The sequence below is a fragment of the Daucus carota genome, chromosome 1, assembly GCF_001625215.2.
Source record: "Daucus carota subsp. sativus chromosome 1, DH1 v3.0, whole genome shotgun sequence".
Taxonomy (NCBI): Eukaryota; Viridiplantae; Streptophyta; class Magnoliopsida; order Apiales; family Apiaceae; genus Daucus; species Daucus carota.
The window spans coordinates 33,099,399-33,114,248 of NC_030381.2; the positions used below are offsets into that span (position 1 = coordinate 33,099,399).

The 14,850-nt window shown below is 30.9% G+C and overlaps 2 protein-coding genes across 11 annotated transcripts in view; both read right to left on the bottom strand.

Annotated features, from left to right (window-relative positions):
- LOC108202719 (uncharacterized) overlaps nucleotides 1–14,850 on the bottom strand; it is a 77,261-nt gene that overhangs the window by 29,509 nt on the left and 32,902 nt on the right. The window contains exon 12 of one of the 2 annotated variants that reach the window (XM_064080411.1): nucleotides 3,762–4,443. The exons of the other annotated variant lie outside the window; for it this stretch is intronic. Coding sequence (XP_063936481.1) covers nucleotides 3,947–4,443 — 497 coding nt within the window. The 3' untranslated portion in view covers nucleotides 3,762–3,946. Of the gene's footprint in view, nucleotides 1–3,761; nucleotides 4,444–14,850 lie in introns of those variants that run through there. 2 annotated transcript variants of the gene reach the window in all.
- The window catches only part of LOC108202756 (pentatricopeptide repeat-containing protein At5g64320, mitochondrial-like), a 30,793-nt gene that overhangs the window by 7,882 nt on the left and 8,061 nt on the right, over nucleotides 1–14,850 (bottom strand). For 4 of the 9 annotated variants that reach the window (XM_064080444.1, XM_064080449.1, XM_064080443.1 and 1 more), the window contains exon 1: nucleotides 451–855. The exons of 2 other annotated variants lie outside the window; for them this stretch is intronic. Coding sequence is in view for 1 of the 7 variants with exons in the window: in XM_064080453.1 (XP_063936523.1) it covers nucleotides 84–168 (85 nt within the window). In the remaining 6 variants the exon portion in view is untranslated. Of the gene's footprint in view, nucleotides 856–14,850 lie in introns of those variants that run through there. 3 more of the 9 variants (XM_064080438.1, XM_064080453.1, XM_064080442.1) reach the window with 2 other exon arrangements.

Genomic DNA, 14,850 nt, shown 5'->3' on the forward strand with positions numbered 1-14,850 from the left:
CAAAACATAACGAAATCGACAGGAACAGTTGAGCACCACCAAATCAGAACTTTATATACATGAGAATTTAAAGATTAACATACCAGAAATCCTCTTCACGAATTCAGCAAACCAAATAACGTAATTCACATCAGGGAATTCTCCAATATTTGCTTCACTGCTTTCCATTCTCTTAAATCAAAGTTCTTAAAAACTTCAAATTAGAAAGAGATAAAAAAAAGTGGTTCGAGGAATGATGATTGTTTTTCCTTACCACCGGAGAATAACTCTAAAGTTTGCGACTTTAAAGTTTGTTGGAACACAAAGGTATATAAAAAGTATATGTGTTCTAAAGCAAGAACTTGGAGAATTTCAGACAATGATACCAAAGTTCTGCTTTTCTTGCTGAGGCTTCAACTTTGTTTACATAGTAATTACACAAGTGAATATATAAATTTCTCCATCCATTACCTAGTACCTACTCTCCCTGAGTTTCTGTAAATGCTTTGCCGATTCACATCTGGGGTTTACAATTACAAGTCCAGAGTATCTCCCATTTTCAATCAACGCCGTCTGAACAAACAAATCAGACCCAAAACCTCTAATCATCAGTATCTAAAGTATCTGGTTGGGGACTTCTGTCAAACAGGTGGCGCGCATACGAGATCTCATCGGTGACCCGTGAAAACATCTTACGTAATAGCTAGGTTAGGGCAACAACGTTGATATCTAAAGCGGTTTTGAAGATAAGCAGGGATTTGGAGAAGATGATTGAGGTTAGACGAGTGTTCTCACGGTTGAATCCCTGTATCGGCGTTCTTCACGAAGATCCTGTTTAATATTTGAAACAGATTTTCCTTATTTGGGGATAACATTCTGATTATTTTTTTTAAATCAATGATCTATTGAAAAAAAATCCTCATAAATTGAGGTGTATTTTATTCGAATTTTAATAGACTGATTTTCATCTATACATTTTAATGTATTGTATGTAATTTTGTTTTACGCAAATTTTGAAAAAATGTCGTAGAATTGGTACAAATTCTTTAATATTTAAGTACAATACTTCAAAATCTCATGAATTTTGATGGAATTTCAAAAAATTTAAAATTCAATGAAAAATCTCATAAAATCCATCATTTTATGAAATCCATAAAAATCCAATACCATTTATATATCATATGAATTTTAAACAGTTCAGATTAAATATCATTGGATTTTTTAGTATAATTTAAAATTCTAATTGAATATTATCAGATTTTATAGCATAATTTAAAATCACAATCGAATATTCAAAAATTTTTAATGAATTTTAAACAATCGCAATTGAATATACGCAGATTTCATGAATGAAAAAAAATATATTTTTTAAAATTCCAATCGAATACACCCCTAAGTAATCTCGAATTTATAAATCAATGGATAAGTTGTGATTCATGATTTTTATTTATAATCATGGCTCTAATATTTTTATGCACACTTTTTTATATTCTTTCTCTTAATCGAGTAATAACAAAAATCTAAAAGATTATATGGCTTGTTTTATAATTGCCCAACCTCTTAAATTTTTTTATAAAAATATTGTTGCAAACTTTCAATATTTTAAAAATTCATTTATTTATTTTTTTGATACAAAAAATATCATTTATTATAAATTATTTATAAAAATACGACTTGCAACTTCTGCAACCTCATTTGCAACAACATTTTGCGACAGTTGCAAATGAGAAATTGATTTACAACTTGCTTAACAAATACGACTTGCAAATTCTGCAATCTCGTTTTGCAACACCATTTGCAAAATTTGCAAATGAGAAATTTCATTTGCAACTTATGCAACTTCATTTGCAACAGTTGCAAACTGATGTTGCAAAAGCGGGTTGCAAGTGGTACTTTTAAAAATAACTAGTTGAGAAACCGCGCGTTGCGGCGGCTTATAAAAAATATATTAATGATTCAATGTTAATATGTGTAAAATGCTAATACTAATATATAAAATTGTAAAATTGGACTATAATTCATGGTAAAAAAATGAAAATAAATTTCTACACGTAATTAACAATTTAAAGCACGACGAACCTTAATTTTATTTGTGTTTTTTTAAAAAAGTAATCATGTTCTTACATTGTCACCTTCCTCCAATTTTTTTTCGATTGATTGTGCACAAAAACATCTAACTTAAATCCGTGAAATAACAGTCTATAACTACCCTTACTTGTAACAATAATACTGTATGAACAGTCTTCACTTAAAAGTTGCTTGAACGGAGAAAACAGATAATGATGAATAATATCTTTCCGTGTACAATGTAAATCATATAAAAAATTAACAACAACAAACATGTCCGATGAACAAAAGAAAATATTATAAAAGAATAACCAACAAACATAATCATCCATCAATATCATGTCAAGACTATATTTTTCTCCCGTGTTTAGATTTGTCGAATCCTACATAACGGTCTATAACTACTTTTGCTTGAATCAACCTTTATTTTTTTAATACCGTATAAACAGCCTTCACTTATCATTGTAGAAAAACGACACCACCGAGTTAGAAATCGAGCAAGAAAATTATCACCAGAGAGAGGTAGGGTTGTGGTATTGAGAGAGAGTATGTTGTGTTTAGATGATCCAAAACCCTACAACCTATAGGGGTATTTATAAGTGCAGAAAGACTTGTGTGTGTTACTCTTTTCCATAATTAAATAATCCGAAACAAAATCAGATTAAAACTTTCAAGCTGCTATATTCCATAAATAATCTGAAACAAAATCAAATTCTGAAACTTGCGAAAATTCCAGAAAATTAGAAAAATAGAACAGAGCGATGTGAGAGGCGCCACCTACACGCCCCTCGCTTCTCCTTTATATAAGTATATTAATGATTTGAAAAAAAATTGTATATTAAAAAAATTTCGTAAATAATTTATAAGGAGTTGGTATATTTATAAATATCCCAAAACTGATATTAATCTTTATTTAATTTTAATTATTCTTCCTCACATTCACTACGAGAAGAATGGGGAAGACTTCTTTATCGTGTTGATGGTGATTAAAGATACGAGCATTTACTTTCAAAAAAAAAAAAAGATACGAGCATTAATAAATAATTAAAATATTTATGATTGAAATTTAAATAAATTTCTTCATATTAAATTTAGAAACTTGTTTTTTGTCATACAAATTTAGGAATTTATTTTAAGATAAATGTAGGAGTATAATACAAAATTAATTTTTTTAATAAATAAAATTTAGTTTTGGAAGGTGTTTATAGAAAAAAGTATTTATTTTAAAAAATATGAGGACTTTTTTTATTTAATATTTTTTAGCTATTTGCATCTTATAATCACTGGAACCAAAGATGACAACAAATGAGGAGACTTACTCCTTCCGTCCAATTCATTTCTACAACGTCTATAGGATGTCTCATTATTTATATACATTCTCAAAATAATATCATTTAATAATATATCTATACAATCTATTTATAGGATGTCTCATTATTTCTATACATTCTTAAAATAATAATTTTTAATGATATAAAACATTATTACGAAAATATATAAATATATACATTCTCAAAATAATAACTTTTAATAATATAAAACATTATTACGAAAGAATATAAATAAAGACAAACCTTCTTTCTACGAAAGAATATAAAAATCTAGTTGATCTTCGTAACAAATCATCTGAACAAGAGCATGTAAAATAAAGATACTAAACAAACTCATGAACAAAAGATCACTGACCACAAAAATAAAGATACTAAACAAACTCATGAACAAAAAATCACTGACCACAAAAATAAAGAATCACACAACATACGAATAAAAAGGTTGAAACCACATAAATATTTGGCAGAGATGGTGCAAATCTTTCTAACAAATACAAAATTAATCTTTAAAATTTGTGAGTCATAAAGTCCGGATGATGACCTTGCGACTGAGATAGCTCACGATGCCTCTAATCATTCATATCAGTGACAATGTTATGCAAGATGCAGCAGGCCTTGATCATACTCCGAAGCTTCTCAGGTTTCATTCCGGTTGTAAGAACCTTCCATTCTTCCTTTAGCCTATCCAATTTCTCAACACTCATTCCCTCTTCAACGGCACTATCCAATGTCTCAGCACTCATTCCCTCTTTAGTGGCAGCGCCAGGCCCATGGAGGTGGCTAAGGCCATTTACTGCCTCCACAAAGGACCGTGTGACCTTATCCACGGTAAATGAGTGCATCCCAATTTCGTTACCGATTGAGTTCAGCGACTTCCCCAATTTAAGCCTTCTCATAGCTATGGCCACTTTAGCATCCACGGTTAATTCCCTGTTATCGTTAAATTTGTATTTCGGTGAATTGCACAGAGGCTCCTTCACAAGTGTGCATAAGCCTCTGAAGGTTCTAATCGACATCCCAAAGAATTTTTCAACTCTGTTCGAGTATTCCCCTGGAGTAAACTGTCCTGCAAAGAAGAGAAGATAATGCATTTACATATGTCAATTTAAACTGATGAAACAATCACTCACGAGACTGCAAACATACTTGGTTCAGCCTGTTTGAACTACTACACAAAATGAGAAGAAAATTTATTTCATCACATTATATTCTGTACAGCGGAACAGTCACAAAATTTTGAACTCGCAACCCAGTATAATAAGAGGATATTTGTATAAGAATATGGAAAAAAGATTGTGGACTATCAAGACAACATTAACAACTATCACACACATATGCTAAAATACTCATGCGCACATGCTATGTTTGAAATTGATTCTTGGGTTAACACCAAAATAGGACTTACAGGAAAGTACAACCTTAAGAATTATTAGATTCGAAAGATGCAAGGATACTAAATTAGGAGCAGAATACCAGCAAACCTGAAATAGAGGTCAGAAATTCAAAAGTAACATTTACAATTTACAAATACCTAGAAAATGTCAAGTTTAACAGCGAACACACACTAAACAAGCGGTTCAATTACACTGATAGCTTAAAGTGTCTAGACTTAGCAACGAGAGGGAAGAATGTGAGAGTCTTAGGTTTGCAAGACATCTATGTCCTTTTTTATCAAAAAGCTTCTGGCTAGTCAGAGAAAAGTTTGTTTTCTTTTAAAAAATTCATCTCCATAAGTCAATAAAACTACATTGTATCTTGAGTTCTTGACAGAAACGTCATGTAAATATCGAAAATTAAGATTTATTGCATTTGACCTACCGGTTGGTTCACAGCCTGCTTCTTTTGGTGGGACTAGATTTATTGCATTTGACCTGCCAGTATCCTGTTTCTGGTGCACTAAGCTACTCCTTAATTTCTTAGGAAAGCTCTTTATAGGATTTCCCTGGGCAGGCTTCTCCTCTTCATCTATACTTGAACCATGACGGTTTTTTTTTGGAACAAGGTCGGAATCTAAGGATCAAATAATATTTTGATCAGTAAAGAAAATACACTCCAAACTTTAATAAGAAATAAAATGGTCAACTCTGTAAGTTGAAATAATATCTGAAATACATATAGAGGATACTTGCAGAGTCAGAATAGAAATTTTTTTCTGGGATAACCATAAATGAGAATAAAACATAATCCTAGATAAATAATCTTTTATGAAACCAGTGCACAGTCAAATTTTACAATCTTAGGTTCCTTATTGTCTTACATCAATTAGCACCAAATACTGTATATGAAATACAGATGCAACAAATATACATATAGTTCCTGAAATTGTAGTCCAGTGGATACCCGGAACCGTAACCCTTAGTAACAAGATAAGGATTCGACACCCTGTGGATACAACTATTTGAGCAAGTACTTAAATTTCTTGTGATTGACCTTACCCCAAAGAAAGAAATAAACATTTATATATGACTAGGAAATTCAAGACTTAAAAACAATTATTCTGTCTCAATAATACTGCTCATAGATGAAATACACGGATACTACCATTATTATATTGTGAATCCCCTAGATATGTCAATTTGAGCTAATTAAAATATCACTCATGAGACCGGAAACATACTTGGTTCAGCCCGTTTGAACTACTACACGAAATGTGAAGAAAATTTATTTCATCACATTGATTTCTGTACAATGGAACAGTCATAAAATTTTAAACTCAAAACCCAGTATAAGAAGAGGATATTTGTATAAGAATATGGAAAACAGATTGTGGACTATCAAGACAACTTTTAACAACTATTACACACATATGCTAATACTCATGCGCACATGCTATATTTAACTTGATTCTTGGGTTAACACCAAAATAGGATTAAGTGGAAAGTACAGCCTTAAGAATTATTAGATTCGAAAGATGCAAGGATACTAAATTAGAAGCAGAATACCAGCAAACCTGAAATAGAGGTCAGAAATTCCGAAGTAACATTTACTAAATACTTAGAAATTGTCAAGTTTAACAGCGAACACACACTAAACAAGCAGTTCAATTCCACTGATAGCTTAAAGTGTCTAGACTTAGCAACGAGAGGGAAGAATGTGAGAGTCTTAGGTTTGCAAGAAATCTATGTCCTTTTTTTATCTAAAAGCTTCTGGCTAGTCAGAGAAAAGTTTGTTTTCTTTTCAAAAATACATCTCCATAAGTCAATAGAACTACATTGTATCTTGAGTTCTTGACAGAAACGTCATGTAATTATCGAAAATTAAGATTTATTGCATTTGACCTACCGGTTGTTTCACTTGGTCCTGCTTCTTTTGGTGGGACTAGATTTATTGCATTTGACCTGCCAGTATCCTGTTTCTGGTGCACTAAGCTACTCCTTAACTTCTTAGGAAAGCTCTTTATAGTATTTCCCTGGGCAGGCTTCTCCTCTTCATCTATACTTGAACCATGACGTTTGTTCTTTGGAACAAGGTCGGAATCTAAGGATCAAAGAATATTTTGATCAGTAAAGAAAATACACTCCAAACTTTAATAAGAAATAAAATGGTCAACTCAGTAAGTTGAAATAATATCTGAAATACATATAGAGGATACTTGCAGAGTCAGAATAGGAATTTTTTCTGGGATAACCATAAATGAGAATAAAACATAATCCTAGATAAATAATCTTTTACGAAACCAGTGCACAGTCAAATTTTACAATCTTAGGTTCCTTATTGTCTAACATCAATTAGCACCAAATACTGTATATGAAATACAGATGCAACAAATATACATATAGTTCCTGAAATTGTAGTCCAGTGGATACCCGGACCCGTAACCCTTAGTAAAAAGATAAGGATTCGACACCCTGTGAATACAACTATTTGAGCAAGTACTTAAATTTCTTGTGATTGACCTTACCCCAAAGAAAGAAATAAACATTTATATATAACTAGGAAATTCAAGACTTAAAAACAATTATTCTGTCTCAATAATACTGCTCATAGATGAAATACACGGATACTACCATTATTATATTGTGAATCCCCTAGATATGTCAATTTGAGCTAATTAAAATATCACTCATGAGACCGGAAACATACTTGGTTCAGCCCGTTTGAACTACTACACGAAATGTGAAGATTTTTTTTTTCATCACATTGATTTCTGTACAATGGAAGAGTCATAAAATTTTAAACTCAAAACCCAGTATAATAAGAGGATATTTGTATAAGAATATGGAAAACAGATTGTGGACTATCACGACAACTTTAACAACTATTACACACATATGCTAATACTCATGCGCACATGCTATGTTTGAACTTAGAAATTCTTCGGTTAACACCAAAATAGGATTAACTGGAAAGTACATTGTTAAGAATTATTACATTCGAAAGATGCAAGGATACTAAATTAGAAGCAGAAAACCAGCAAACCTCAAATAGAGGTCAGAAATTCTGAAATAACATTTACAAATACTTAGATAATGTCAAGTTTAACAGAGAGAATACACACTAAACAAGTGGTTCAATTCCACTGATAGCTTAAAGTGTCTAGACTTAGCAACGAGTGGGAAGAATGTGACATTCATAAGTATGCAAGACATCTATGTCCTTTTTTATCTAAAAGCTTCTGGCTAGTCAGAGAAAAGTTTGTTTTCTTTTCAAAATACATCTCAATAAGTCAATAAAACTACATTGTATTCTTGAGTTTTGGACAGAAACTTCATGTAATTATCAAAAATGCAATTCCTTCACTCTCCTATGCTGTAAATCCATCACTTAAGCGAACTAATTAAAGAGAAAAGTTTTAACTACTAAAAGTTAAGAATTTGCACCTGAGCTTAAGAAAAATGTTATCCACAGATGCATGCATTTAGATTTTCTTATTTCTTTAACCTGTAATATTAATGATAAGACAACACCTGAAAAATTAATTGTCAAATGCTTATCATGAATGACACTGGACGACTTTCTTAATTCAAAACACAAAGTTTCTCCTTGCATTCAACACAGAGTAGTACAATTCCAAATCAAACAAATACTCCTTACATGTTACAGAAGTGATATGTACCTGATATAGCAGGCGGCGAGTCAACATTTCTCACCAATGATATGAGCCACTGCACCACATCGTCCCGGTTTCTCCACTGTGTATATGCATTAATGGTTGCATTCGACCCAAAAGCCTCAAGATACTCCTTCGCAACTACATACGTCATCCGACCTTCTCTGTTCTCATTACCAACAGCAGCAAGCAGTGAATTTCGTGAATACGATCTCAAGTGATATTCGACATTGACCTCAGAAATAGTTCTCTCTTCCCAGGCATGGTAGTTATGTTTTTTCCCACCCATCCTAATGACAGACACACACTCAGACAATAAGAATCAAAGTGTAACAATATAAATAGTTAATTACTCAAACACATAACCACCATCAAACCCCCCCCCCCCCCCCCCCACCCCACCCCAAACAAAAATTAAAAATGAAAATAATTACCCAAATCAATTAGAGGTAAAATTTAGCATGACAACCGAAAGGCTCTTCTTTCTTGTAAACACCCCCCCCCCCAACCCACCCCACACACACACACACTTACTTTTCAATCCCAACAATAACACAAAATGAATAAAAGAACTGACAAACTTGGAAATAATTATTTAATTAATATCCAACTCGAAAGGAATACAAACAAATCCATTAGTAGCAGTTGTGCACAAGGTTAAATGACCCCCGAAGGACCTCGACAAGGTGTAGGAAAAACATAAAACTCAACCAGAGATGTGTTACATATATACAATATAGAGTCAGCCAGTCAGGGAAAACATATAAAAAAATCATTAAACAGATAACTGCTTTATAAAATAATGCAGGATAAAAGTTATTAAAATATAAATGAAAAAATTGGGAATAGCACCTACCTTGAGTGGCAACGAGTACAAGTTTATGCAAACAATGGCACAGCGTGAGGCATTAAGAAGAAGGTTTTTTTGTTTCAAATTAAAAAAAGTGGCTTTCACCTACAAGACTAACATAACAACCAGAAGATATAAACACTGTGGAAAAATTCAATTTTGATTGCGATAGAGCCATTGAATGCTGCTGAGGTGATATCTTTGGACAATACTGTACTGACAAATCTTAAAAGTAACATTAAAGAGTAACGTACAATCGAGATAGGTAAAAGAGGAAGAGAAAGTCAAGGACTCAGAGATTGGAATATGCTTACATCTTCTGCAGAGATGGCAATTTGACATCTCGTAAATGTAAAACCGAAAAAAAAAAACTGTTGATATATGTGCATAAAGAATAAACATACAGAAAACCAGATGCACACACATAAACCAAGTAAAATGCTCAGCAGCAAAAAACTATTAATTACATCGCTGCATATTACCTCAAGCTAAATTTCCTTTGCTTCTCTGAAAGAACAATTTTTTAGCTAATGTTCTTCTGCTTCTCTGAGAACAATTTTGAAAGATAACATAACACTTATACCCCGAAAACACAATTAGGCGTACATTTTTAATTTGGGATAATTGAATCTAGACGTTCTTTTTGTTTCTTTTGCTAAGTAGATATAGATATTTTTTAATTACGCGAGGATAATTTGAATCTTGCGGATTTTGTTGATTTCAATTGGAACTTCAAGTTCGATATGAATATCCAGCTATTATTTCCATAGAACAAAATCAGTGTAAAGGTTTAATGTTTTTCTGAAGTAATCAAATTATACAAAAGTATATATGTTGTAAAGGACAAGATATTAATATTGTATAATATTAAGAAATTGTATTTAAGCGATAAAAATAAATGGGCTACCTTTATTACAATAATAACTATATCTCAGAGTCCCAACCCCCAGTATTATCATTTTTATAATGGAGACAAATTATTGTCCCGAGATGTGCTCGTGACCCACTGTCCACCTAGAAACAGGCTTTCGACAGAGGTGAATTGATAGAGTATAATTTCGAGTAAGCGGTCCTGTAAAAAGATTATCATTACATAGAGTTTGGACCATAAACTTGTATTATTATAAGGAGTTTATTCTTATATAGAGTAATACTATACAAAGGTTCCATATTTGTATATGATCCACATAAGCCCACCTCCTACCACACTAAGATTTTAGGATTGTTGATTGCTTAACATGGCATCAAATTTCGGTCAAGAGAGTGGTCTCGGGTTCGCCTCTTCTCGCCTAATTTGTATGATTTAATGTGTTGATAAAAAAACTAGTTGAAGCTTAGTTCATTACATATTACCTATTTCGTTTATTTCCAACAAATAATTTATATGCCTCAAGATTTTTTTTACCAATGTGGTTATTTCCATACATAAGAGATTTTTGTAATAAGAATAAGATGCCAAAATTTTACTAAAAATACCGCTTTCCCCAAAAAAGAATGGCATAATAAAAAATATTGAGTATGTGTGTGTGCGCGCAAATAAAACTTAGATACCCTTTGATCACGTGGTCAATTTTTCTTAATATCATTTGATGTCTACCTTAATCACAATTGTTTTGTATTTCTTTACATTTCTCCTCACATGCCTGAAATAGGTTTTGTCTCTTGAAAATTTAACATAAAACAAATTTTACAGGAATATTAATTGATTATTATTTATATACAAGTGTAAATTGTTATTAGTTATTAGCTTAATAATTGCAGTTAATGATTATTTGTTATTAGTTAATAATCACATAGCAAAATAAATTTAAAACATGAAATATAAAAAAAAATAGCTCAGTTTAGTCTATTAAAAAAATAAAATTTTAACCCGAACAATACAGTGTGGTACTCCATGTTGATAAGCCCGGCTCAAACTATGTTGAGGCCCTGTCCATATATCATAAAGTGATGCCCCAGGATATATTCAACTATAATATGTTTTTTTTAAAATTACACATTCTAAGTGTATATAATGGGGTGTAATATTTTAATAATACATAAACAATTTTTTCTATATAATTCTAAACTCATAGAATTTAAAAACTTCATCTTTCAAAATTTAAAATAGTTAAAAAAAACACTAGAAATGTATTCTAGAGATACATAATTCAAGATCAAGATTAATTTTTAATCTTCTATTTGATGTTAAGTTTTGTTATAATGATTATTATTCAATTATTGTGATTTTGTGTTTGTGATTATCATTATTATACTATAAAAGTTGAAAATTACATGTATTATGTTTAAAAGTTAATGAACAATCATTGTTGATGGAAAATAATGAAAAATAACATCAACAATACTTAAACTTATGATAACATTTCTAAAATTTAATATAAAATTCAAGTACAATAAATTTTAAGTGAGGGATAAAGTCAGTTTTGTTAAAAGTAATAATTAAATGTATATTTAATTATATTAAGGTGTTGTGGATTTTGGGCCCCTCTATGGAAGGGTGCCCTGTTCAGTTGCACTGTTTGTTTGCACTAGCTAAAAGCTAGGCTGTGAGTTGAATCCAAGTACCAATGCAAAAGCAACAGTGAAATGCTAAATGCATATCACAATTCTCAAAGTGAAGCCCATTTCATTTCCTATAGCTTCAAAGCAGTGCAAATTAAAAGATGAATATAGTAAGTAGAAATGTAAAAAATAGTGAATATATTTAATGTATTATTCACATACAGAAATATGTGGGTAGGGTGGCACTTCATAAAATACCCTCTTATATGGAGTTCCGTAGCATACTATTATGAAAATATACATAAAATACATATTTATTAATATTATATGAAATATAATTATAAATTTAATTACTAATCAAAAACGAAATTACATAACTTTTTTTATATCAAGAATCACTGAAAATTATATAAATTCCAACATTGTTCTACAACAAAATAATAATTATCCAGAATTATTCTACTGTAGAACCAGTTTTGAGAATCAACCTTTTTGTTCAAATTTCAAGTGTTAAATATATATATATATATATATATATATATATATATATTATATATATATACATATATAGGTCCGGCAACCAAAGAATTAATAGTTTGGCTTTAATAAGATAGCACAAATGGTTGCAATTTTTTTAACGGGTAATTGTTAACAAGGGTTAATTGAGTGAAATGAGTGGTCGCACACTAGGCCACTCCTCAGTGGTTTCAATTTTTTATTTTTAATTCATTAAAGACTTTTATGAATAATTAGATTATAATGATTCTCATAATAAGCTTTTTCTTAATACCTTGAGTTTTAGGTGAACTGGTCTCTCAAAATGATATTAGATTGGCGACCGAGTTCGACTCCCTGCCACCCCTATATTCTCATAATTTATCATGGACATGAAGGCAAAGTTATGACCAAATATGGCACCCATGATCCCCTCTTCAACCAAAAATGGGCTTTTAGAGGGGTAGTATTATAATATAATGATCTTAGTAAAATTAAACTTTGGGGTTGTCGGAGAACTGATAACTTAACATGAATTAATAAATCATTGTTAATTCATACTTTTAATTGCTCACTAGTTTAATTTAGTTGATAGTACGAACAACAATTTTTCTCCAAACTTCTAAATAGAAAGAAGTAATAAACTTGATTTGATATTGTATTCATTCCTTCCCTGAGAACAAACTTTACATAAACTCACTACAACAAATCCAAATATTATTTTTATAACTTAATGAGCAATCACCACAATAGCATAAAAAATCTTGGAAAATTTTGTTGATCAATTAGGACATGTCTGAGAGACTTCTAATTAATCTTAGACGACCAATTTTGTTGATCAATTAGGTGGATGTTGAATAAGACATGTCTGAGAGACTTCTAAAGTATCTTCTTGGGCAAATTCTTCTACGTTGTGCTTCCAAATTTTATCCGGGAAAAATTAGAAAGGAAACAATAGTTTCTTTTCTGCAGCTTTCCAAGTATTTCCTAGGGAAGAGAGAAAGAAATGTTATTCTCTACAAAACTTTCCTCCCAGAAAATGGGAAGATATAAAGGGGTAGAAAAAAGAATTAAGCATCTATGTTCTTATAATTTTAGAAATCACTATCAATCTTTATTGCAATTTTTTTTAATCCTTTCATATCAACGATTTCTTTCCTCACCTTCAGAAAACTTAGGAACACGCAAAGGAAATTAATTTGAAGTTCTTTCCATTTAATTTCCTTGCTTAACCTAAAATTTCATTAGTTTGGTTCAGTGATTTTGATTTCTCAAAGGTACATATGATTTGTCAAAAATTCAAATGAAATATTTAATGACATCTGATGATATGATGAGAACCTTGGTGGATGAGTTACCATCAATTTAATCCGAAATCACTTTGTCATAGTCGTCATTCGTTTTTGTTACTTTGTATAATTTGGTATCTTAATTCTGAATTCTGATTTCAGCAGAGAATATAATTCAAATTGGTATGATATATTGATACATATGATATAACAGAAGAAATATTTGCATGATTAAGCCGCAGAGTATTAACAACTTTCTTTAAATGTGCATTTAATCATAACTATATATTGAGAATTGTATTCTTGCTTTTATCCTTTACCTTTTAATTCTCCAAATAATATTGTTACTTATTATTGTTGCTAGTTTAGGAAACATTTTTTATTCTTTTTGATTGCTTGACTCGTATTTTTTTTGTCAAGGCTTGACTCGTAATTTTAATTCTTTATAATTTCTTGACTCACTATCGGTGTATTTTTTTTTTATGGTAATATAAAATCCATACCATCAAGATTAACAACATATGGAACTACAAATATAATAAAATTTGATGTAGTGGAAATTATGTATTTAAATTACATTGTAAAATTGCCTTGCTTGACCATATCTCCAACAAAAGTTCTGAAAATCTATTACAGTAATGATATATATGTACAATATTAAATTAGGTCAGAGAAAAGGTTGCTTAAAGAAGATGTCGTAGTTAAAGAAAAATTGTTCATTTAACTTTTAATCAGTCTCAACTTGCAACTACTTCATATTAGACTCATAAATGATACAAAAGAGTACATATTTACATCCACAATAATAATAATAAGAATAATAATAATGACGACGACGACGACAATAATAACAGATCGTGCAAGTTTTAGTTTTTCCCACGGGAAGGTTCATAGTTCAAAACCTATGGATTGTGTGAGTTTTAGCTTTCTATACCGAATATTGACTTCCAGAAAAATGGAAATTTCAAAATGTATCAGGCCCTTAAATTACAATAGAAGAGACCGTTGCATTACATTGAACAGGTGACTTGGCTCAGTAGTATAATCCTCTGTTTTTTACATTTTGGTACGGGTTCGGAATTAGTAGGCCAATATAATAGATTTAACAAGTTGGGGTATGTGGTCACGCACCCTGTAACACACTCCACTTGTGCCAGGTCTATGAGCTATGAGTTATGTATTATACCTGATGTTCGATGGTTAAAAAGTAAAAACGAAAAGATTTCAATATTAATCACCATTTTAATTAAGTTGTTTCTCAATTAGCAACCAAAATATATTCAAGTT